Genomic DNA, 25,512 nt, shown 5'->3' on the forward strand with positions numbered 1-25,512 from the left:
AATAAAATATTATGGTACCCAACCCCAAATTATTGGATGATTCGGGATATGAATCAGGGCCTGAAGGCCCAGAAAGGCCCAAGGCCCAGGAGGGCCCAAAGCCCAGGCACCCTCTATAAATACACAGCTCATCTTGGGAATCCGGGCGGGTAACTCTTTCTATCTCTTACACAATTGATTAATAGACACTATTGAGCTACTAATTATCTTGCTCGTCGGAGTATCCGCAGGGACCTTTCCCGGCGCAGGGACGAGCCATCGGCAACCAGACATCATCACCGAAGGCCAGGATCACTGTGTTCGCATCCCAGATTATTTGGTGCGGTGAACGTGGACTACAAGTGACTCCAGAACTTTAAACGAGATGCAAACCCCTGATGACTCGGCTCCAACTATAGTACCCGAAGCTGGAGCAACCAGCTCCATGACGCACGCCGGAGGCGTGATCCAAAACCTTCCGATCTCCCCCAGAAACCTTGGGCCTTTGATGGAGGAGGTAAGCCCTGAAGAGGAGGAGACCTTTAACACCACTCAACTCCTCAGCGCAATCCAAGGTTTTCAGACGACCCAGGCCGTACACACGGCGGCTCAGATGAAGATCATAGACCAGCAGAGAAGCCTGAAGGAGGAGAATGCCAAAATTTGGCAATACCTTAAAGAGGCGACAGAGTTACAGAAGGAGGGAGCCTTGCCAGAACAGGCCCCAGAAGCGGTGGTCATCGCGGGAAGAGGAGCCGGGGCCGTTGCGACCAGAGAAGGCGAGGAGCGGCGAGAGGGGACTACAGTCGCGAATAGCGAAGAGTTGTTGGAACTGAAGATTCAACGTTTTCTCGACAAAAGGGCCCTCGGGGGCGTAATGGGAGGAAGCATCACCTCCAGCAAAACACCACTGGTGCAAAGGATTATCGAGAAGAGGTTCCCGCGCGACTGGAAAGCTCCTCGACTAGCCCAATATTCAGGGACCGAGGATCCTAACGACCATGTGGCATCGTTCATGAGCACCATAAATTTATACTCAAAGGATGAGGACATCATGTGCAAGGTCTTCCCCACCACTCTCTCATCCAGTGCGCAGGAATGGTATCGGGGACTTGCCCCGGAATCCATTGATTCTTTTGATCTCCTAAAGGACCTTTTCCTCTCCCGCTTTGCCGCAGCGGCAAAGGTCAGGAAAATCAGTTCGGACCTCAACGGGCTCAAACAACGAACAACCGAGCCTCTGCGCAATTTCCTATCAAGGTTTCATCACATGGCCTCGCAAGTTAAAGGCCTCAACCTGGAGGTGGCCCACGACGCCTTAGCAAAGGGGACCACTTGCGAGCCTCTAAAGCAGAAGTGTTTCCGAAAGATCCCAAGATCTTTCGAAGAGCTGATGACCATGACACAGACGTTTGTCCGATACGATGATTGTGACCGACCCGCCGGCTACGAGGAGACAGAAAGGGACAAGGCCAAGGGTGACACGCACAAACAGGATAGAGGCAGGATGATCCCGGAACCGCGTGAGGAGGCCCGAGTCCGCAAGGAGGCTCTGATGCCTTTTCCGGCCCGAGCCGAGCGCGCCAACCCGAAGCGAAGAGGAGGATCGATCCCGGGGCAAGGAAGTGCATTACGCCATTCAGAATCCACCTCGCCGATTCACACAGCAGGTCCCAGCCGAAGACAAGGGCAAAACCCGGGCAGAAAAAGAATACTGCAAGTATCACAGATCCTCTGGACACTCCACGGAGAACTGATATCAACTACAAAAGGAGATCGAGCGGATCACGGAGCAGGGAGCACCACCCAAGGCGAGCAGGCAAAGGGAGCAAAGCTCGAAGCAGAGGGAAGCGGGGCGAGCAGAGGAGCCAAAGAGGCCAAGGTACCATGGGGAAATACACGTCATAAGGGAAGGAGCACCGGCACTTTCCGCACCGCCCGAGTGCTCCCGTAAGAGAAAGGCGATCGGGCAGACGCTAACGGTGCAACCTCCACTCCGTACCAGCCACTCGGAGGCCCTTGTTGTCACCATTAGCATCGTAGGTTTTAAAACTCACCGAGTGCTTGTAGACACCGGAAGTTCGGTGAACTTGCTCACCTGGGCAGCACTCCGCACAATGAAGAATACTCGCACCGCCCTCCAGGCCGGGACTTTCCCTTTGGTTGGCCTCTCAGAAATCGAAGTGCCGGTAAAAGGAGTTATTACACTACCGACTATTTTGGCCGAAGGGGTCGAGGAAATTGAGAATACCGCAGAGTGGGTGGTGGTCGATATCCCCCTGGCTTACAATGCTATTATCGGAAGGCCTCTTCTGGCCGCCCTAAGGGCCACGGTGGATATCTCCGGACTATGCTTAACTTTGCCCCTTCCGCGTGGAAAGATCACCATCCAGGGAGATCGTATGCTGGCCAAAATGTTGCAATGGGAGGCGACTCAACCTCGAACAGCGCTCTACCTAGAGGACGGTCTGATGGACATGAGGGGTTACAATCCCGTGCCCATTGAACCAGTCGATGACTGTATCCTCGGGGATAACAAGATAGTGAAAATGGGAACGAAACTCGCTTTCGGATGTGTTCGCGTGGTGCACCGGGGACATCACGGGGGTCGCACCTGAGAAAGCAATGCACAAGCTGAATATCGACCCCTCTGTCGAACCAATGAGGCAAAGGATGCGAGTGCAGGCGAAAGACAAGCAGGCCGCAGTAAAAGCGGAGCTCGACAAACTCCTAGCTGTAACATTTATCCGCGAGGTCAACTATCCGGACTAGCTTTCTAACGTTGTACTTGTAAAGAAAGCCAGCAGAAAGTACCGCGTGTGTGTAGATTTCACGAATGTCAATAAAGCTTGCCCCAAAGATTCTTATCCGCTGCCTAACATAGATCAACTCCTCGATCAAACTGCTGGTCGCAAGATCTTGTCTCAGTTTGACGCCATCGCCGGTTTCCAGCAGATCCCTTTGGACCATGCCGACGCCGAGAAAACCTCTTTCATTACACACGAAGGCACATATTGTTATAATGTCATGCCTTTCGGGTTAAAGAATGCAGGTGCCACGTACCAGCGTTTGGTAGATAGGATGTTCGCCCATCTCATTGGTAAGACAGTACAGGTGTACATCGACAACATGGTGGTCCTAAGCACTAAAAAGGGCGACCATTCGCGAGATTTAGCAGAAGTTTTTAAAATCTTCAGAGCCTATAACCTCAAGCTGAATCCGGAAAAATGTTTCTTCGGAATTCGCAGTGGCAAATTTCTGGGTTGCGTGGTATCAGAAAAGGGCATCGAGCCTAACCCCGCAAAAATCGAAGCAATTCTAGCAATGGAACCACCACGCGATCTGCAAGGGGTACAAAGGCTCAATGGAAGAATCATCGCTCTGGGACGTTTCATCTCCTGCTCGGCGCAGCGATGTCTCCCATTCTATAAAGCAATCAAGAAGGAGCACCCCTTTAGGTGGTCTACGGATTGCCAGGCCGCGTTCAACGCCATAAAAACTTTCCTCGCAACACCCCCTCTGCTCTCGGTGCCGAAACCAGAGCAGGACATTCACTTATATTTCACCATCACGGATGAAACGGTAGGGGTCGTTTTAACTCAAGAAGAGGGGACGGAGCTTTTTCCAATCTACTTCCTGAGCAGAGTGCTGAAGGGAGCCGAAATCTGATACTCCGAGGTGGAAAAAGCCCTATTCGCCATCACCCAAGCTTCAGAACGTCTGAGACCATATTTCCAAGCGCACACAATCGTGGTCAGGACCAATTATCCGCTAAAAAAGGTCGTACAAAGACCAGAGGTTTCTGGGCGTATCACCAACTGGTCCGTTCGTCTCTCCCAGTTTGACGTCCATTTTGAGCCCCGCACGACGATCAAGGCTCAGGCGTTATCTGATTTTATTGTCGAATTTACCGGCTGTGCTAGCACCAAGCCTACGACAACGGCAGCTCGCACTGACGATATCTGGACTATGAGCATTGACGGGTCCTGCGCTCCCGGACGGGCAGGCGCTGGTATAGCCAATCAAGGACCCGGCAATCTCCACATGCGGTACGCCGTCCGGTTAAATTTCCCGACCACTAATAATCAGGCCGAATATGAGGCCTTGATCGCCGCCCTTCGGCTATCGAAAACAATAGTGAGCGGACGGCTGATAATATGCTCGGACTCGAAGCTTGTCGTCAGCCATGTCAGCGGCGCTTACCAGGCAAAGGACCCGACAATGTGCCAATACCTGGCCCTCGCCACATCCCTACTCAATGATCTCAAAACAAAAGGAGTAGCCCTTGACCTGGTGTTAGTGCCGCGAGAGGAGAACGAGGAAGCAGACGCTATCGCTACTCTTGCAGCAGGCGAACAGTCTAGTGACCCGCTCACCTTAATCGAAATTGCAAGCGCCCCAGCTATTCGCACCGAGAGTTCACTACAGATCGACTCAGCAGACGCCGCGGCAGGAGGATGGAGAAGCCCAATTATCGGATACCTTCGGGATGGGACACTCCTAGCAGATCGGACAGCGGCATCCCTCGTCGTTCGGCGTTCTTGGCGTTATGCATTACATGATGGCTTAATTTATCGCAAATCTGCCACGCATCCCTGGTTGCGTTGTGTATCCGAGGAAGAGGGAGATCACTGTCTTAAGGAAATTCACTAGGGCGTATGTGGCTCGAATCAAGGCGCCCGAACAATTGCAAAGAAGGCCCGGCTCTAGGGTTTCTACTGGCAGACCATGGATTCCGACGCAACGCATCTGGTCCGCAGTTGTCAGGCATGTCCACTACACGCCAATACCCATCACGCCCCGGCGGCTCCATTCAAAGGTATCATCACACCATGGCCATTCGCGGTATGGGGTATCGACCTGCTAGGCCCTTTCCCAATGGCTTTAGCACAAAAGCATTTCGTGGTCGTGGCAGTCGACCACTTTACCAAGTGGATCGAAGCTGAAGCCCTTGCCAAGATAACCGCTGACAACATTATCAGTTTTCTCAAATGAACAATTATTTACCGATTCGGGGTCCCTCACTCCTTTATCACTGATAATGGGAGGCAGTTTGACTGAAGTCAGTTTCGCGATTTCTGCGTAGATTGGGGTATCAAAGGACGGTACACGTCGGTAGCTCACCCTCAGAGCAACGGCCTCACGGAGGTAAGCAACCGAACGCTCCTTCGAGGGATCAAAGCACGTTTAACCGACCAAGGCAGGGCATGGCCCGATCACATTGCGGCAATCTTATGGTCATACCGCACCACCCCTCATACGGGAACAGGACGTACCCCCTTTTTCCTCGCCTATGGGGCAGAAGCAATGGCACCATCTGAAGTCATTCTTCGCTCCCCCCGACAGACCAGTTTCGAAGAGGTCGACAATAGCGCGGAGCTCAGGGAAGCCAGCGACCGACTCGAGGAAGAGCGCCTTAATGCTCTTTTGCATATCACGGCCCATAAGCAGAACGTCGCACGCTATCACGATAGAAGAGTTCGCTCCCGCACTTTTCAGGTCGGAGACCTTGTGCTCAGAGACGCCGCGGCTACCCAATCCCCTTTAGCTCAAGGAAAGCTCGACCAATCATGGGAGGGATCGTACAAGATTGATACTGTTCTCCACAATGGAGCTTACAAAATCGCCTCTTTAGATAGGATGGTTTACGATAATAGCTGGAATATCCAAACGTTAAAGAGATATTATCAATAACTTGTACACGAATCACGATTCATAGAGATGTTTTGGTTACATCGTCTATCATTTTGTTAACGATTTTGAGCGAGCAGAACCCTATCGCGTTCTCCGCCAACTAAGCATTCAAATGCTAGCGCCAGGCTCTTCAATCATATCGAACGCCTCCTACGTCGTCTAACTATCATTTTGTTAACGATTTTGAGCGAGCAGAACCCTATCGCATTCTCCGCCAACTAAGCATTCAAATGCTAGCGCCAGGCTCTTCGATCATATCGAACGCCTCCTACATCATCTAACTATCATTTTATTAACGATTTTGAGCGAGCAGAACCCTATCGCATTCTCCGCCAAATAAACATTCAAATGTTAACATCAGGCTCTTCGAACATCTCGAATGCCTAATACGTCATCTCACAATCCCACATAATGAACGATTTGGAGTACGCAGAGCTCCGCCCCTTTCTTCGCTCCATTTCATTTATAAATAAAATAATAAAACTCCTCGAGCATCTGAGTATAACATCCGAATGTTATCGTTCGAGACTCTCCATAATATTCAAGTCATCTCACATGAAAGACGCATAGATTAAAATAAACTCGCAAACTACAAGATCAACTACGATATCAAACTACAAACAAGGTCACTCCTGCTACAAAGAGCCATTACAAACATTCATATGGCTACAGCAAACGAATAAGCAACCCTGACACATTCAGGTAGATTGAGGACGATCAGGGTTCGGGATAGCCTCCTCATCCATCAAATCTTGGTGCATCGCTCTCCAGTCCACGCACTCATCGGTATTATGGCCGTTCTGCCGATGATACAAACAGGCTTTGCCCACTTGGGTCACACGATGGTTAGGGTTAGCGGGAACGGGACCAAGACTACCCTGCCTCGCAAACTCCAAGAAGACCGCACTTCGAGGTTTGATGGGATCGACGAACGTCGGTCCATATGGACACGTTGGCGAGGCATGGCGCCCTACCCGATGGTACTCCATCTCATGAGGCAAGTTTATCACCCTTTCCATCTCGTCGGCTAGAAGCCTTTTTATCCAGGAAGGATGCGGATTGAGCACCGGAGCGACGGTCTCATCGGGGTGGAGATACCCGATGCCCTCATGAGACCATATTTTCTTTTCTGTTGTAGAAAGCGCGCTGACAACAACCTCACAGGAATCGGTGACGGATCCGGTATAAAGAACGGAATTCTCACTCTCCACTTTCCTCCTTTGAGAGGCCCAGTCCCGGTTCATCCAAACAGGGGACGAATACCTCACCTTTCTTTCCAGATCGTTCTCCTCAGACGGGGGACAATAAACATAGGGATGTGGCATTGCCGATATTGCCTTTTGCACCTCCAACACGCGGGCTGGATTGACGACGTCCCGAAGCGACATTTCCCTGAGAAAATTAGCTAAAGAAGGAAAGGAAATGGTGAAAGAAGAATTGCAAGTCCACAACGAAAAATCCGGCTCCTATTTATAGCGCAACGGGGAAAAGACATGAAAGACATCACAATGAACTACAATCAAATCAACATGCAGGACATAATTAGAACAATACAATATCACAAAAAAGATTCAGATTGTACGAATCATCATTACATCTTTGAAAACAAAATGGACAAAGTACAAACTGCCTACTGCTTCTTGAAACGACCACAAAATTCGATAGCCTTCGCCTGGGCAGCTTTGTCATATACATTCGGAGCAAAGATCACCTCCGGGGGAACGTGGTAACCTGCGGAATGAGCAACGGTGATCAGCATCATACGATCCAACTTTATGAGTTTCTCCTCGCGCTGGCCAGCGAGAGCACGAAGATCAGCAGCCTCTTTCCGCGCAGCTTCCAGTTGTTGCCTAAGAGATTCGTTCTCCTCGGCCAGCACTGCCGCCCGTCCCATTTTCTCCTTCAAAGTCTCCGCTACTCGATGAGTCCACCCAACTGCCATCCTGAGCAACACCCTGTACGCACAAATCTCCTCGACATCTTGTTTCAACCTCTGGGAGAGCTCCACTCGACCGGCCGTCTCTACTTTCAGCTTCTCGGATAAAACGGTAATCTCAGCCGCACGGCGATCCAGAAGCTCCCGTGCAGCCACCAAGTTCTTATTTGTTTCCTCGAGATCGCTGATAGATCTCCGCAAACCGTCTTCCATATCACGAAAAACTTAATCATCATTAACGCACATGTCGAAAACCCGGGTTGCATTCTGGATAGCCTACATAAAGTAACAAAAGTTAAAAGACGAAAATCATGAAAGGAAAAACAAGGCTAACAGTGCGAATAGGAGAACCCACCACACCAAGGGCCGATAAGGTCTCCAGGCCCAGGTTCATTTTTGAAGCCCCCTCCATCCGCTGATGCTCCCCGGGGACCCTGGCAACATGAGCCACCGCGCGAGCTAGATCGGAAGTCATCATATCCGAGTGCACTGACAAGTTCATAACATAATCCCTGAACTTGGAGATTTTCATTTCCATCCTCTTAACCATTTCCGGATGATCTCCTACTCGATCCGGCACGTCAGCAGACAGCTTGGTCCCGCCGTCAGAGCATGGTTTCTTGGCACCCTCACTGGCCCCAGCTGCATTTTCCCTAGCAGGCTCTTCCCCGGCCACATACTCATCAACAGCTTTCCCCGTATCCCTTTTTCGCTTCCGAGCAAGCACCCCATGAGTCGGACTACCGCCTGTTTCTTCTTCAAGGACGATCATCCCCACATCGCCCTCAGGCTCATTGGTAGCTGGATCATTCACGGGTTTTCCTTGCGGGACATCAACTACTCCGTCAACATCTTCTCGCACATCGATAACCCCTCCCATGCTTTGCACCACTTGGTTCGCATCCTCGAGCGAGGAAAACGAAGCCAATGAACCTGAAGCTCCTCCGAACGCCTCATCGGCGGTCTCCAGACCAACACTGAATTCATTGGTGTCAAAGTCCATGCTGACACGGGGATCTCCTGGACCTGCACATACAGAAGGGGGAAAGAATAAGACATTTCGAATACCCAACAACATATTACATGCGACATAATTCACAAGGCAAAATAAAATCCCAGCCCCTCACCTACAACGGCAACATTCACGGAGATCGCCTCCAATTCCGCCAATTCTCCAGCTTTGAAGTTATATCCCCATTTCCATTTCTCGAAATCCGCAGCCGACCACCCTCTAAGTTGGGCCATCCGCCATTTATTCCAAATGTAGTAACCAGCGGCCAGAAAATGACGAACTAACTCATCTACATCCTGCTTATGATCCTTATCCGATGGAAGACCTTTCAAATACGTCACCAAATTCTCCTCGAAAGGAAGCTTCGGGCGGGTTTTCAGCCATCGACTGGAGTCCATGGGGTCATCGTTCCATACGACCCGAAAAGGAAAGTCCCCATCAAGCTTCCTCACCAAGAAGTAGCGGTGACAGTATTCGGATGATTTATCTTTCAAACCACCCATCACTTTGAACTTCTGGTGTGAGAACGTGACATGTTGAGATCGTTGCCCCTTGCTCGGTTTAAAAAACTCGTGAAAGACTAGACCTATTGCTCGATACCTGGCAGATCGACACAGGGAGTAGAAGGCGACCATCATTCTCCAGCCGTTCGGATGTATTTGCCCAGGACACAGATCATATTCCTTCAGCACTTCTACGAAAAAGGGCAGGAGCGGCAACCTCATCCCCGATTCTAATTGCTCTTCGTAAACGATGAGCTCATTTACGCCACCCGCAGAATGGGCTCTATTTTCTTCGCCCAACGCTACCAGTTCGTAGGGCTCTCCGAGTCGGTACACCGCAGATATCGCTGGCAGGTCTGCTGAGACGATTATACTATAGGCATCTTCGACCGAAAGGGATTCCGGCCTCTTAGGACGCTCGGCTCTCTCAAAGCGCTTACCCTCAATACTAGAAGTCCTAAGAGATCGAGTCCACACCCTCTCACGCATTTCCTCATAAATCGCGGCAAGGGGCCGCTCCACAGTAATCAGACCCTCCGGCACAACAACTACCACCTCTAGAACGCCGGCAGCAACGCCTCCGGCAGGACGCTCGATGGTAGGCGGCGGGCGAACAATGGATTTCTTCCTTTTCTTCGCCGCACCGGTCACTGTGCTATTTTCACTATCCTTTTCCGCTCGCCTTTTTCGCGATACCGTTCGCGTCCGTGAAGAATCTCGAAGCGTGAAGTCACCAGGGGAAATCGGCGGCAGTCTGCTTAGGGCTCCCTGTGAAGAACCCTCAGACATAATACCCCTCCCCAGAAAAGTCGAAATAAAGCAAAGAAAAACGCAAAAACCAAGGCCAAGAGATTATACTACTAACCTTAGCAAAAGTTACGACAAACTCTGACGCAAGGAATCTCCCGAAGAGCAACAATTATCGGGTGACCGCCAAATACTCAGTGCACGGACAAATGAGGGTAGGCCGACACGATCACAGAAGAAAGACAAAGCCCACAGGAAACGAAAGCAGACAGAAAATTTTTTCTCAAAGAAAATTGGAGAATGAAATAAAGAGATTTCATCTTACCTCTTCTAGTATTTATAGCTGGGGAGGGTAATAGGCGCCGGCACAGCTCATTTTTTCAATAAATTCTTACGGCGCATGCGGGGGATTTAATTACAAACGTCATTAATGCGGCGCTACAAACAAAAAGCGCATGCAGTAATCCCAAAGGTTTCTTCCAGATTAGTCCGAAGAGCTCTTCTTACAGTTGTCCACCATTTATCTGGGCAAGAAACAGATGCCGCCCCATATCTTCTCGCATTAAATACTCGGCTTAGCTCTTCGGCGGGGGGGGGGGGGGGGACTACTTGATTCGGGATATGAATCAGGGCCTGAAGGCCCAGAAAGGCCCAAGGCCCAGGAGGGCCCAAAGCCCAGGCACCCTCTATAAATACACAGCTCATCTTGGGAATCCGGGCGGGTAACTCTTTCTATCTCTTACACAATTGATTAATAGACACTCTTGAGCTACTAATTATCTTGCTCGTCGGAGTATCCGCAGGGACCTTTCCCGGCGCAGGGATGAGCCATCGGCAACCAGACATCATCACCGAAGGCCAGGATCACTGTGTTCGCATCCCAGATTATTGGATATAACCCCTTGAAACCAATCTAGCCTTATATTTCTCTATAGTGCCATCATACTTATATTTCACCCTAACCACGCAATTGGATCTTATAGTTTTCGTACTATCAATCAAGAGTGGCTGTAATCCAAAAGTTGAAGTTTTTTGTTTCATTGCTTGAATCTAAAAACTATGCTCTGTAATGCAGATTTTTAAAAGTGGACGGCCAATCCATGAATGATAGATAACTAGTCCACACCTAGATAAAAAAAAATCCAAACTTCACTTTTTAATTCTCCAATTGGATCTTTTTACTCCTCCAAAATGTCAATTGTACTCTAATTAAGCATAAATGATCTACCAATACCATCTTTCTTGGATCTAAATGAAAATGAATCAAAATTCTCATTAATAGTCATAAATATCCAAATAATTCATAAGAATTAAAGGGTAAAAATAGATAAAATATCAACTTAAAGCACTATTAGTCCCTTGATATATCTGAAAGTTTGGTCTTTAATCGCTACCTATTATTTGGTAACACTGGTAAGTTAACAATTATATTAAAAAAAATACGGTTTTGCAAACATTGTATGGATTGAGTTTCTGTAAGTTTAGGTTAAGATTTTATTATATTTTTAATGAATGAAATTATTTTATATATTTTGTGTATATGTCAGATTCTTATTGATGTATTGCCACATATATTATGCAGCATGTCAAAAATCATGTCAAGTTGGACAATTTAATAGAAATGTTAACTTATTACCACATTGGTTGAGATTTAGCCAATTTTGATAAGCCTAAATTGTATGCCTAAATTTTTACTGACCTCTTGATATATCAATTGCACACATTATTAGAACTTAACATCGTAATATCACAAATCTCTATTTGTAAACTAGTGTTTATAAATATAGTAAATCATATACATTTTTTCTACTTTTCTCTTCCAAATATTTATCTCATTTTTGTTCATTTTTGTATAATAATTTAACCCTCACCATCCAAAATCTGACCTACAACCTATATAACAAAACTTTAATTTTTTTTTTATAAGGAAACAAAGAAGATAGAAGCATAGAAAAAGAAAAGAAAACAAGCAAAACCAAGCATATCACAATATAAGACGGGGGAAAACAAAGTCAAATCATATCATCTTGTAAAATTCGAAGAGTAAAAACCGAAGGATGAACAATCTTAGTATAACCAAGACTCGAGCCATGAGTACCAGATGTGAGAGAATCTGTCACGTGGTTCTGTTCTCGAAAAATATGACGAACTTCCACTTGATCAAAAGAAATAATGAAGTTTCAAATATCAACCACTAGATTCTTGTGAGACCTCGCGACGTCCACTAAGGGACCAATGCAGTGGATAACCTTTGGTTGTCTGATTCCAACTCCAAGAAACAGATATTATACCAAAATAGAGCCCCCCCCTCCCCCCAAATTCAGGCTCAAAAAATCCACTGCAACTAATGTGATGCCAGAACCAACAATCCAAAATGTCAAATTATTGTGCAGGACCCTCTAACAAGCCTCAATCATGCTTATTAAGCTTAGACCAACCACTTTTCGGTTTAGACCACCCAATGAATTGATTAGTCTTCTCAATCCCATAGACAACATTATCCTCAGTTTTCCAAGCCTCTCGAAAGCTCGTAACAGTAACCCGAATGGAGTGAATAAGATTAAACGAGATCTCATCCTTTCGACCACAAGTCCAAAAATTTCTCCATTTCCAACACAGCCAGCACGTAGTCAAGAATTTTAACGGCCAATCATCCCCAACCTTCATAATAAATAAACACCAAAGAAACCAGTATGTCTCCGGATAGTAAAAAAAATCAATGTCTTAATAGTTGGAATATCTTTTTTTCCAAATCGCAACAGTACCAGCAGTCTCTAACCAGTGGTCTCTAAGGACATAAGGGTCTGATTCGGTGAAGAGGTTGCACCGGGGACACCATGAACTCTAGGGAAGGTGGTGGCGAAGACGTTCACCGTTCGCGAGGAGTTTGTGATTTGCACACAATCACACGAAGCTATAGAGATGGTGAGGAGCCTTAATAGACTGTAATTTCTACCAAATAGGATCATCGAGACCGTGAACAAGTTGATAGGCAGACTTATAGCTTAAACTTTCATTTTTAGTGAGGCTCCAACACCTCTTATCCAAATTATCATCCTCCACACTAACATGAATTTGGCAAATACGGAGTAACCACTGATTGTCCAAAAATTAATCAAAAAAACGACCATCTCCAATTGCAATCAAAACTGATACAATCCGCCACAGTAAAGTTCAAAATGGAAGAAGGCAGAGGACGAAAAGCTGCCTCAATTAAAGTAGAGCCATTAAGCCATTTATCTGTCCAAAAACTTAACAAATTTACCATTTCCAATATCCCATAAGACACCCTTACAGAACTCTTGAAAAGTATCGTGAAAACTTTTCGAAATGTAAGAGCAATATTTCACACTACCTTTGGTATCTCCAAACATCTCATCCTTATATTTCCTATATGGCAGCCTCATCCAAAGTGTATTTAGCTCCTTCATACTTTTAATTTGTTAATGTCATATTGAAATTGTGTTAAGATATTTACAAGTGACATGTAATTTTATTAATTTTATTAAGAATGATGTACAAATATAATTTCGTATTGTGGAATTGTATATAAGCATCCAAAAATTATGTTTTAGCTAATAAATACAAAAAAGCATACAAAAAGAATTTTTAATTAGAGAATAATATATGTTTAAATAATTAAAAAAATGCTTAATATTTTCTAAACTTGTCCAAAAAGGTTGATTGATCCCTGAACTTTGAACTTGCATAAAATATTCAGTCAGTCCCCTGAACTTGCATAAAATGTAATCAATTGATCATTCGGTTGCACAAAAAAAAAGTAAGTTAAATGCGGAAAATATTTTGCATGTGTCTTAAAAAAAAGTAAAACAATTAAGATCGGAGTATTGCGGTTGTAATATTAGAAAATACAAGATTTATAGTTGAGCAAGTAATAACTTTATTTTTACTTAGTTTTTGAAATATGTAATAACATTCTAAGACACGTAAAATACATATTCCATATTAAACTTGCTTTTTTACAATCGAGTAATTAAATGATTACATTTTATACAAATTTAAAAGACTAACTGAGTATTTTATGTAAGTTCGAGGAACTATCGGAATACTTGGAAAGTTCTGGTAACCTATCAAATTTTTTGGACAAACTGAGGACAAATGATGTATTAAGCCATTAAAAAATGTTGATTAGCAAATCCTCCCACATCTATCTGAAATATTGTACAAAATTCCTATCTGATAGATTTTCACCGGTAAGTCTGTTGCCATCGGATCTCCAGTATCGCTCCGTCAAACGTCGTCTTCACTACTACAGCTCAAAATCCACTAATTTCATCCACAGTTCTGCCATTCAGATAGATGAGCCAACATTGTATAGTCTAGGGTTAGGGTTTTCCACTCCTTTCGTATCCTAAGAAAATGCAACCTAACCGCCGAGTAGCGTCTTTATCGTCGCTTTCACTACCTCTATCGCAAGAACCTAATTCTACTCTGACAGAGGGAGGCTTTCACGGGTCCGGATCGTTTAATTGGCTGTTTGAGTGTCACGGGTTCTTGCATAATGTGATTCTCATTCTGGCTTCTCTTGCGTTTATATCGTACTTGGCTTTTCAGGCTAAGAAGAGCGTTACTAAGTTGTCTCATGGAAGATCGTATATAATGATCGCTTATTATGGGACTCTTTGGCTTGTTAGTTTGCTCAATCTTGCTTGGTGCTGCTTTCAGGTTAGTGAATTTCAAGTTGGAATCTAGATGATTGGCTTGTTAGTTGTCTATGTTGAATGTATACAGCTCCACTCTTTATCAATTTTCTTTTTTTAATTTCAGTTACGTTCATGGGCCCATTGATTGAGCTTTTAGTTCGAATTGTTCTGTTATATTGGGGTTGATTGTTAAATGTACATATATTATTGTGGGATTTGAATTCTTAAATGTATATCATGGATGTTTTATCTGCAGGGTGTATAAATGAAAATTGAGTCTCCCCTTTCATCTTTGTAACTCCCAAGTTTGTTACTCTTATACCCTACTTGAAACTTTCATGTACTTGAAAACTTTGGATTCTTGAAATGATGTCAACAATTAATTGCTACAGAATATCTTATGATCAATAAGATAGTTAGTTATGTGGTCTTCTTTATGGTCTGCCATGTCCAAACTTTTTCCTTCACTCCATTTTATCCTTTTTTCTCTTCTACTTCAACCTGGGTTATCCTAAGTTAGCTTTGTTATATTGAAATAATGGTTTCTTTACACAATAGTGACAGTTTTTAAATGGTTAAGTGCATTTTGTGCAGATTCTTCCATAGAAATAATATGTGGAGTTGTCTATGATCTTACTGATGCTTGGGAACTTTTTTTTTTTTTGTTGTTGCATATTGCACTGGAATTTCTAATGCTTAATTTACTTATACAGGCCACGTTTTATAGAACACGTATACTTACATTGGTCAACTGTGCTAGTTTTAGTTATCTCTGTTCAAGGGCTTAAGCTTACTTTACTTATAAAGGTTATGTTTTACAGAACACATATACTGAACTTTAAGTGGGAGTACTAGTCTTAGTTATCTCTGTTCAAGGGGCTTAAGATTTGTGTGTCTTGGATTTAGGCTTTTGTGCAGCCATTTCGGGATTTAGGCTTTTGTATTTTGTTCTTTCTTACAAAGAAACACATTAAAGTTGGGTTCGGAATTGCTTATCAACTACCTTGCAGGAGTCTAGTTGTTACAGTCAATAACACGGTTAAGAGGATATTGGCATACTGCCCTTCCTATGTCTTATGACTTTCTATTTATTCAGTTTAAGATTCAGAGCATCTTTCTAGGGTCTTACTAGTTACTAGCAATGTCATGGCCTGATTAGACAATAGATTAAGATGGGATGCTGGTCGGTTTTTCATTGTTTACCCAGGTTGTTTGTAACCACTTGTTCGGATAATGGGGACTTATTGCATTGCTTATCATGCCCATTAGCAGTTTTAGTATCATTCTCTTTCTTAATAAGTAGATACCTTTCTTAGTTTGTTTCATTGCAAATCTTGAATCAACATCTGCTAAGCCTCTTATTATATTCTTCTGTCATATGAACAAGTTTGTAGTGTATCTTCGCTTTCACTTGTACTTAACTGATCGAAAATTGTCTTTTATGATTTGGGAGAATCTATCTGTTTGAAGATTTATTTTATTTTTCTATGTTACTTCTTAATAATACCATTGGGCCGTTTGTCTACAATGAACTAAGATTTTCTCATCATCAATGCAGGCATGGGAATGCACTCCTGGAAAAGAACTGACGTGGAATATATTATCTTTGTTTACCACATCTGGAATGCTATTTCTGGAAGTAAGCTTGATTGCCTTTTTACTCCAAGGCAATTATGCAAGTGGATTGGAAGCTTTGACACGGACATTTGCTGTCTCAGCAATCATTGTGGGTTTGGATATACTGCTAAAGGTATTTCTGCGTTGTTGAAAGCCTTTTTTTTATTCTTGTAACTAGCTTTTTCAGATACTGGCATGTGGCAACAAGCATTAAAATCTCGTAGGCTAGAGTTTGCGGACACTTACCTTGCATTGCAAAATGTGGTATTAACTTGTTATTCCCAGATTTAAAATTTTAGCATGTAAAAAATGCAAACTCATATCTAATCTACACCCTGAAGCATGCATGATGACGCTTCTCCCTCGTATATTTGTACTGTACCCAAAGTGTGTATGCTAGATGATATGGGGTGGACCTTGGATTTGATGGTTTGTCTTTTACAGGCAATTTATATGTTTGGACTTGGGATCCCTTTGTTCATTGATAGCAAAGAAGAACCACAAAAAACGAAGTGGAACTTGTGGGTTATCCACAGGCTAGTACTAACTGCAGTTTATGGCTTCATATTATTCATGTACCATTCCAAATGGAGGGAAAGGTTACCCGGTAAGTTTATCAAGCACAAAATGTTGGCACTAGGTCTTTCCTGCTATTTCCGGAGCAGTTTATAATGAACTCGTGTTGTCTTTCTTTTTCTTTGCAGCAAGGCCTGCATTCTACAAGTACATTGTTATTATGTGCATCTTGAATGCACTAGCTCTATTCGCATGTGCCTTTACCGGCAATGGGGCTGGTTTTGGTTTCTGGTAATTCCGGATCAGATTCTCACTATAAATGTTGCAGCAATCATATAAAATTTGTTATTTTATATTTCCCCCTCGATCTTCCTTTGCAGGTTATACGGCACCACAATCGTTTGCTACCATAGCTTCTACCTGCCTCTTTTATACGTAACATTTTTAGCAGACTTTTTCCAGGTCACCATCAAGTGTTGGATTTTCTAGATTTTTCAAAACCACAATTTTACTTCTTAGTTTCGCAAACTGTTCAGGTTTTGATCGGTGGTTGCTTTTGTTATGAGTGTAGGAGGAAGATTTGCATCTGGAGAACGTATACTATTCGGAGATGAAAGATGCTGGTTTCTTTGATGCTGATTGGGAGTGATGCCGAGAGAGGTCTGAATCGCAGTCTGTAGATAGAAGCGGAAATGGTTCTTGATGGAAACATTGCTGCAGTAGAAGACATCTTTAGTCAAAACCGTATCAGATATGCTGCTTTATGTACAATGTAGTTGTAGTACTTGTGATCTTTCATGTTGCCCAAGGCTTTTAGCAGCATTTGACATTAACTCTGTAAGTAATACTGAATAAAGTTATCCAGATAATAGTGTCCTTGCTTTTTCTAGTGTCATGTTATGAGTCTTACAGGTAATTAGATTGCATATACAGTATTTGAATTTTCTGTTAAATTACACAGACGGTGTTTAAACGTTCAAGTCCAGTTTTGTTGCCGAAAAACTCACAAAAATGACCGAAATTTGAAGCGTGTTTAGCTTTGGAATGTTTTAATTTAACTTTTTTGGGATAAGTTGTAAAAAATAGTTTTATAGTTAGGTAAGAATAATTTTACCATAATGTTATATATGGTACAATTAAGAGCTTAATACTTGACATCTTGCTCATGTGCTGCTTCGGAGTAGCTCGTTAATTCTGTTTATAAATTTCGTTTGCGAATAACTCATTAATTATATTCATTTGAAATTTTTTTAATGCATAATTTTGAAATCTATAAATTAAAGTTTACATAAAACTATGTTATTTTACTTTTCCCGTTATAGAATTAAGCTTGCTCACGAGTGTGTTCATGAATATTATAATCGGGTTTGTTCATGAACCTATAATCGAGCATGCTCGTGAGCTTTTGACTCGAGTTTTGTTGTGCTCAAACTCAGGATATTTATAAATCGAGTTGAACGTCGAGCTGCTCGATTTATTTACACTACCTAACATTGACAAACTAGGTCAATTTTAGAAATCATATTTTTATGTATTAGAGTTACATATCAGTAGGTTAAGTGTGTTTTTTTTTTTTGCAGTTCAGAATAAGTTTTGAGTTGGAATGTTTGACTTACATGTGTAATTAACTCAATTTGCTAATATTAAACCTCAATTATACCATTTATAACCTGACGAGTAAATTCTCTTAACTGATTAATGTTGTCAGAATCGAAACGTACATAAAATCGAATTTACAATTGGGTCATAGGTCATTTGGTTCAACCAAATGATTCGGATTATTTAGACTAGATGATGTAATAGTTTTTTTCAATTGGAATTTAATACTCTATAAAATCATCACCATCATGTTTCTATTTGATAGTAATTTTCGCATTAACCTGCTCGTAGTTAAAAGTTAAGCCTTTTATTATTGGGTAAACAATTATAAGGTCTTTTTGTTTTTACTTAACACACTAATAAGTCCATCATATTATTATAAGGTCCTTAAATTTTATCTTGATAAATTCTTTAGTCCTTCAATTTGTTTTTATAAATAAAAGTCCAAAATTGCCCCTAGTTATTACATAAAAAAAAATTTATCTTTTAATTTCAAATTTAATAATTTTTTGAACTACGTATATATACCAAAATTAATATACTTGAAATTTTTTATTATTAATTTTCTTAAATTTTAATTATTTTTTTCTTTATTTTTTAATATAATATCTTTAAACTAACATCAACTATTATCATAAACTTTTATGATTTTTAAAAATCATATATTTTTTCTTCATTAGATAAAATTATTAGAATTGTAAAAAAAAAACACCTTTTACAATTACAGTCTTATTCCTATTTTAATAATTTTTAAAATATTTTTCATTTATTTTTTAGTCAATAAATTTTATGTTGCTAAATTAAATTCTATAATTATATAAAAATTAATAAATCAATTACTTTATATTGGAGAGATTGTGATTATGTAAGAAAAAAGTAAAAATATATAAAATAAGAAAAATAGATGTTTTATTATTAAAACATAAAGTAAAGGGTAATTTTGGTATTTTAAAATTTATTTAGTATAATTTGACCATTGACTCAAGCATAAAGACTAAGGGTTTAGGGGAAAAAAAGTGGGACTATATAATTATTTTTAAAAACAGAAGGACTAAGTAGTGTATTAGGTAAAAACGCAGAGATTTTATAATTATTTACCCGTTATTATTATTTAGGTAGAAAAAAAAAATCATTGAATTATGAAAATAATAAGACTTAATATTTAAAGTTTTCTAAATGTAATGATTTTTTTTTTACTTTTTCCATATTTTTTAAATAATTAAAAGATTGTGTCAATTTGGATCCCGGTTGAACCGTCGAGTTACTTTGATTCTTGCTGAATTATTAATAATTAGAAAACTTAATATGACTCGAACCAAAAGATCTGACAATTTTTCGATTCAACCGGTTGGACTGGCTTATCAGATCCGGATCTGACAACATTTGATGATCATGGTGTACAACATTTGATGATCATGGTGTAGTTTAGATGTAGAAAGTGAAGGACATTTTTTGGACTTACACTCAAGTAGTACCACTAATACTTTTACGACATTTTCTAGTCAAAAGTACAAAAGTAGTACCACTAAAGCAAAGACTAGTAGATCTTTCAAAGATAACATAAACAATTTGCTACTATTAGCAACACCAAAATGCTAAATAGATTAGCATTACAGTAAAATCCAAATATAATACCGAATTTCAGCAATATTTGATTATATATGCATTCGAGGTGAAATTAAAATTTATTGTTTCTATGAATCCTGACTAAATTGTCAATATATCTTATGAATTTGAGTTGAAATTAAAATTTATGGATTTTATGAGTCCTGGCTAAATTGTCAATATATACAATTGGCCTCTCTATCTTATGCTGTAAAATTAAAATGGTAGAGCAAAATTTATAGCTTGTTTATATCTAAGGTTATAAATGAACCGAATCGTTCTCAATAAAATGTCAACCATGTTCGGTTAAATTTATAAACGATCCGAGCTTAAACAATGAAACTCTACTAAAAATCTTACGAGCAGACTCAATTATATGTTCATAAATAAGCTCGAATATAATATTCATGAACACACTGGTTAGCAAGCTTACTTGAATTATTATTATTTTTTTTAATAATAGCACTTCTATAAAAGAGGAAAGGTAAACTGCATAATTTTACGTGAAACCTTAGTTTTGTAAGTTTCAGAACTCTGAGTTCATGAATAGAATCCGCAAGCTGCTCACGAATAAACCTCATGAATAAATAATTGAGCAGCTCACAAACAAAATGTTGAGTTCAAACTCGAACTCATCATTTTCTAACAACCTGTGAACAAATATAAATGAACGAGCAGCTCACGATTAAAATGTTGAGCTCGAACTTGAACTCGTCATTTTCTAGCAACCCGAGCATGAGCAGTTTTGGCTTGGCTCGATTAAAGCCCTACAGCCCTATTCATATGTGTCTATAAGATCAGGTGTTTCTGTTTCTGAATCCTATAGGGTAGCTAAGTTCAGACTTAAGCCCCAATAGGACACGAGCGCACATTGGAATTGAGCAGCCAAACCAGAAATAAACCAAATAAAAACTAGAACATTTTCTCAAAAAAGGAAAAAAGAAAATTACAGCAGCACAATTTCATAAGTTAACGATATAAAGGCTCAAGAGTTCTAACATTTAAGACGTACGTTCTGTAGGAGAAACTGACAAAAACATCAAGACACAGTTCAATCACTCCTATAACAGGCTAATAAAGAACATAACTCAAGGCAAAGGGAGTTCTAATTCTGATCAACATTTCTTCTAAGCACCCTTCTTCTCAACAAGTGATTCAATAAGATCTGCAGCATCCTGAACTGTTGCAATACTCTGGGCACTGTCTTCTTCCACACTGATACCGAATTCTTCCTCTAGTCCCATCACAATCTCAACCTGCGATCAAGATAATACATGCCAACAAGTCAGTATCAATGTTAGTTGTGTTTAACAAGAGAATGCAACCCGGCTAATTAGTGGCGTCAAAATGGATTGTCATGTGATCTATATAAATGCAACAAAAATGATAGTCGTGTCAAACAATGTCTCTAAACATAACAAGGTTCAAAAGGCAATCACCATGTCATGCCAACTCTTAGGAGGTTAAAATGGTGATTACAAAGCAGCATCCACTAGTTAATTGAATGACAAAACTCTATGAATAATGTAGATGTACGGGAAAAATGTGCTAGGTGTGATATCAACCAATAACCACAGGAGGAAAAACATCAACAAAGAGAAGGGTTTGTTTCATACAGTATCAAGAGAATCTGCTCCAAGTGCTGCAAATTTTGACTCTCCGGAGATGGCAGTTTCTGGTGCTAATGCTAACTGCTTCTTCACTATTTGACACACTTTATCTACTGTTTCTGGCTTGGCCTGCTCAAGATCAGATGAAAAAATACAAGAAGAAAATCAACGCTCAGCTATGAAAATTGCAATTCATGAAATTATCATCGTCTATAAGACAGTAAAATTGCTTGATAGGATGCATCTAACAAACATAGTAATTATGTCCAAACTTATTTAACTCAAACTTTTCCTCCTGGCGTTCACATGGATTGTACAACACCACATTGACAAAAATAGATTAAATATAGATGTTTTTATCATGCATGTATATAGCAATTATTATCCCCTTTTTTAGTAAATAAATTCCTTACTCACTTTGTGACTGATAAGGCACTTTTAAGTGGTTTCTCTTTCCAATTAAAGTTCACTTAATTTACCTTCCAGAGTGGTACGAATCAAAAACAACATCAGTATTGCACATCAAAATGAAGTCTATTGTTTAAAATTTATATGGAGATACTTCTGTGTGACGATAAGCAAGATAAAGCCATGCATCAAAACTAATTCAGCCAAAATTCAGGGTTTTTTTTTTGCAAGATGCTGACATATATTTCTTCAAATAAAAAACAAAAGACAACCATAAATGCTAAAGAAGAATATCATCGAAGGGGAAACATACAGCGCAAGAAATCTGAAGACGAGCTGAAAATGGTCGCACTCTAAAAGACAGGAAGCTTCTCTGACTACCGAGTGAAATCGAATTCAGACTAGATAATCTGGCGGCAGCCTGTTTAACATCAAACAATGAAGAAATTAATTCAATCCACAATGAAAATCCAAAAAGAAAAAAGTAAAGAAAGCAACATCAAATCACATCTCCAACCAAACCACCATCTTTCCAGGTGAGAGATAGGGAAAAAGACATGTAAGCTTGTCTAAAAGCCTTGTTATGTTAAGACTCTACAGATAATTCCAAAACATTTAATTACGCAGATCAGAGGATTTGAGCTTTGAAAATCACTTAAAAACACTGATCACGAAATTCAAATCTTCAAAAACCAATTAAATACAACTGGATCTCATCCAAAATCTCGAAACAACTAAATCAACAAAAAGCAATAAACAGAACTCTGTAAATCAAATTCGAACCGGGATTTTCCAGATCCAATCCAATTATAACTAGCATAAACAATATCAATAATCAGTGGAAGAAAGAGTTAGAGATCAAATGCAAGCGTAAAGAGATCTATAAGAAAATGATGAAATACAAAATAAACAAGAAGAAGAAGAATACCACGCGCGGCCGAGACTGCATAGAGACGGATGAACCTGCGGCGGCTGCCATGGAAAGAATGCTGCTCTAAAGTCTAAAGCGTGAAGAGTGTGCTAAGAGACGGCGAAAACGAGGTGAACGAAATGGGAGGGTCGTTTTAGAGATTTATAGGTGGCCTATTTGCGTTTGCTTCCCCTTTCCATTTAACTTTTTTTTTAAGACTTTTTTTTTTTTTTTTGCCAAATTATGAAAACGTTTATTTTTTTCACTAATCATATAATTAATTAATACCTCGTCATATGTTATTAGTATTTCTTAAATAATTAAAATATGGATTTTTATTTTAAATCAAATCCAAAAATGCTAAAATTAAATTTTGACATCCTCCACACAATGAAATTATATTTATCGAGAAAATTGAATTCATTCTCTAAACTTTAACAATATCTCGTTATTCAGTAGTTTTCATCTGGTCAGTAACTGACCAAGTGAATTTGGTCAGTCACCGTTAGATCTAAGAGGTGTAAATCTAAGTCATACGATTGTTTTAATCTTCACCTTATGATTTTAACAAGTCTAGATCTAACGGTGACTGATCAAATTCACTTGGTCAGTCACTGACCAGGTGAAAAACACTGCTCGTTATTAGCTTTATAAATCCACGTGGCAAGCCAAGAGGAGGTTTATACAAGTGAAAATGTACATCACTTTAAATGATTTCAGAAAACTAATGGATAATTGTAACTACTTCATTAGACCAGTATGTTATTTTAAACAAATTTAAGAAGTTAATAGGTCATTGTAAATAACTCCATAGGATTTAAGAGACACATTTGAAATTTAGAGGATCAATTGATTTTTTTAGTTAAGTTGAAGGGCCACCTGATGTATTGAGAAAAATAAATTATTTCAATCAAGATTGTAAATAACGTTAGGCGCTAGTCGGGTAGAAATGAGTCTCGAGAATTAATCGGGAATTAGTCGGGATTAATCGGATATGTGTTTTTATATTTTTTATTTGCTAATAAACAAATTATTGTATAAATTCAATTAAAATATGTTTATATTATCTAAAAAATAACAATATAAAATTATTTAATATATAAAAACATGTATATTTGAACCATGTATCTTTTAAAGTATACAAACATCAACATTTCAATAGTAATATCATTGAAACAACTCAAAAGTGAATTATAATAGAACAAAAAAATCACAATAAAAAATGTTACTGCTCATCGTCGCTTAAGCAGTCTAGATAGTGTCCAAGCGGTCTAGACAGAGCCTAGGCAACAAAATATTGTCTAAAAAAACACCTAGAAAAACTAATCGGAAAAAATCGGGACATATTTTTTATTTTGAGCACCTATATATAGCTTATACGGCCTTGGTTTTGAACCGTAATTTCAGTTCTTTTTAAAGATAAATAACAGCAAATTAATAGATTGCTGATTGAAGTATTTGGAAGTTTCTTTCATTTAAATAAAAAAAATTGATGGTATTGTTAATTGTTTATTATTTAAGTGTTATTTGATGTTGTTGTTTGTCATTATAGTTTGTTGTTGAAAAAATTGGCTTTTTCAAAAAGTAGAGATTTCATACTTTTATAAAAAAAAAACTATTTTTCATGTATAAAATGCAAACAAAAAATCTCTAATCAAACACCTAAAACTTTCTCTTTTAAAATAAAAATGTAAACATGAGGAGAAAATTGAGTAAATACACTCCTTTGGTTCCATTTTTTGGAACTACTTTTTGCCTTTCAATTATGAACATGTGTTAAAATTCCGAAACAACGAGTTTTAGTAGAAAATTCAATTAATATCCATTGTATATCCACAACAACAAATAGCAAACAGGTAAGTGAAAAGGCAAACATGAGAAGAAAATGGAGTACACAAACTCCCCTTTAGTATCCGTTTGGTTCCATTTTTCGGAACTACTTTTTATCTTTTAATTATAAATATGAAATAAAAAGTGTTTTTTTAGATTATAAAAAATGTTTGTTAAAATTTGGGAACAACGACTTTTAGTAGAAAATTCAATTAATGTCCATTATCTATCAACAACAAAAGCAAATAGCAAACAGGAACACGTGAACCAAACAGATCATTAATTTTTGTAGGGAAAATTACACAGAAATTCATCTTTAAAAAATTATTTACAACTATGTCAAGTTCTAATTTTAGATTATATCAATCTAGTAAAATCAGTACTTTTAATATATTTTAAGAATTATAATTTATAAATTAAAAAACTAGAATATATTTTTTAGAGTTTATGATTTATGAATCGGAGTCTAGAATTTTTAAATTATGGTGTAAAATCATAATATATAGAGAATAATGGCATATTAAGAATTAAGTTTGATGATATGATTTAGTTGTAATTTTGTACTTAATTATGATATTCATGTATTTGACCCATTTTTGTATATGCTAAAACCCAATTTTGAAAGAGTTTCTGTCATTTTTTAAAATTAAGGCCCCGTTTTGTTTAGCGGAAAATATTGTGTTTTGAAAAATATTAGTAAGCGAAAATATTGTGTTGGAAAATAAATATTTTTCGACGTTCGGCTACAACACCAAAAAACGAAAAGAAGTAGTGAAAGAATTGGTAAGTGACTACTATTTTCAAAAAGGTAAAAAGAAATAAAGTAGCATTCTAAAAGCTTAGGAAAATGTTTTAAGGTGTGTTTGTTTATTCCATTTTCTC

At 39.7% G+C, this 25,512-nt stretch overlaps 2 protein-coding genes across 2 annotated transcripts; one reads left to right on the forward strand and one right to left on the reverse strand.

Moving 5' to 3' along the window:
* Nucleotides 1-14,030: 14,030 nt before the first annotated feature.
* On the forward strand, nucleotides 14,031-17,563 carry LOC136207117 (protein CANDIDATE G-PROTEIN COUPLED RECEPTOR 2). Its single transcript, XM_065998397.1, has 6 exons — nucleotides 14,031-14,557; nucleotides 16,094-16,285; nucleotides 16,597-16,759; nucleotides 16,857-16,959; nucleotides 17,049-17,130; nucleotides 17,240-17,563. The coding sequence occupies exons 1-6, from the start codon at nucleotides 14,252-14,254 to the stop codon at nucleotides 17,315-17,317; spliced, it is 924 nt and encodes a 307-aa protein (XP_065854469.1). The 5' UTR covers nucleotides 14,031-14,251; the 3' UTR covers nucleotides 17,318-17,563.
* Nucleotides 17,564-20,769: 3,206 nt separating this feature from the next.
* Nucleotides 20,770-22,978, reverse strand: LOC136206670 (acyl carrier protein 1, chloroplastic-like). The gene is made up of 4 exons (XM_065997814.1): nucleotides 22,819-22,978; nucleotides 22,204-22,311; nucleotides 21,489-21,611; nucleotides 20,770-21,128 (listed from the first exon to the last, which is right to left on the reverse strand). Exons 1-4 carry the CDS (start codon nucleotides 22,867-22,869, stop codon nucleotides 21,000-21,002), a joined length of 411 nt encoding a protein of 136 aa, XP_065853886.1. The 5' UTR covers nucleotides 22,870-22,978; the 3' UTR covers nucleotides 20,770-20,999.
* Nucleotides 22,979-25,512: the final 2,534 nt, after the last annotated feature.

Source organism: Euphorbia lathyris, chromosome 9, assembly GCF_963576675.1.
Source record: "Euphorbia lathyris chromosome 9, ddEupLath1.1, whole genome shotgun sequence".
Lineage (NCBI taxonomy): Eukaryota > Viridiplantae > Streptophyta > Magnoliopsida > Malpighiales > Euphorbiaceae > Euphorbia > Euphorbia lathyris.

Coding starts and splice junctions, on each gene's coding strand:
- LOC136206670 (XM_065997814.1), bottom strand. CDS start 22,869: ATGGCAGCCGCCGCAGGTTCATCCGTCTCTATGCAGTCTCGGCCGCGC. Junction 22,312..22,818: donor TGCAGTCTCGGCCGCGCGTG/GTATTCTTCTTC, acceptor GATGTTAAACAG/GCTGCCGCCAGATTATCTAG. Junction 21,129..21,488: donor GAGCAGATTCTCTTGATACT/GTATGAAACAAA, acceptor TCTTGATCGCAG/GTTGAGATTGTGATGGGACT.
- LOC136207117 (XM_065998397.1), top strand. CDS start 14,252: ATGCAACCTAACCGCCGAGTAGCGTCTTTATCGTCGCTTTCACTACCT. Junction 14,558..16,093: donor TTGCTTGGTGCTGCTTTCAG/GTTAGTGAATTT, acceptor TCATCAATGCAG/GCATGGGAATGCACTCCTGG. Junction 16,960..17,048: donor GGGGCTGGTTTTGGTTTCTG/GTAATTCCGGAT, acceptor CTTCCTTTGCAG/GTTATACGGCACCACAATCG.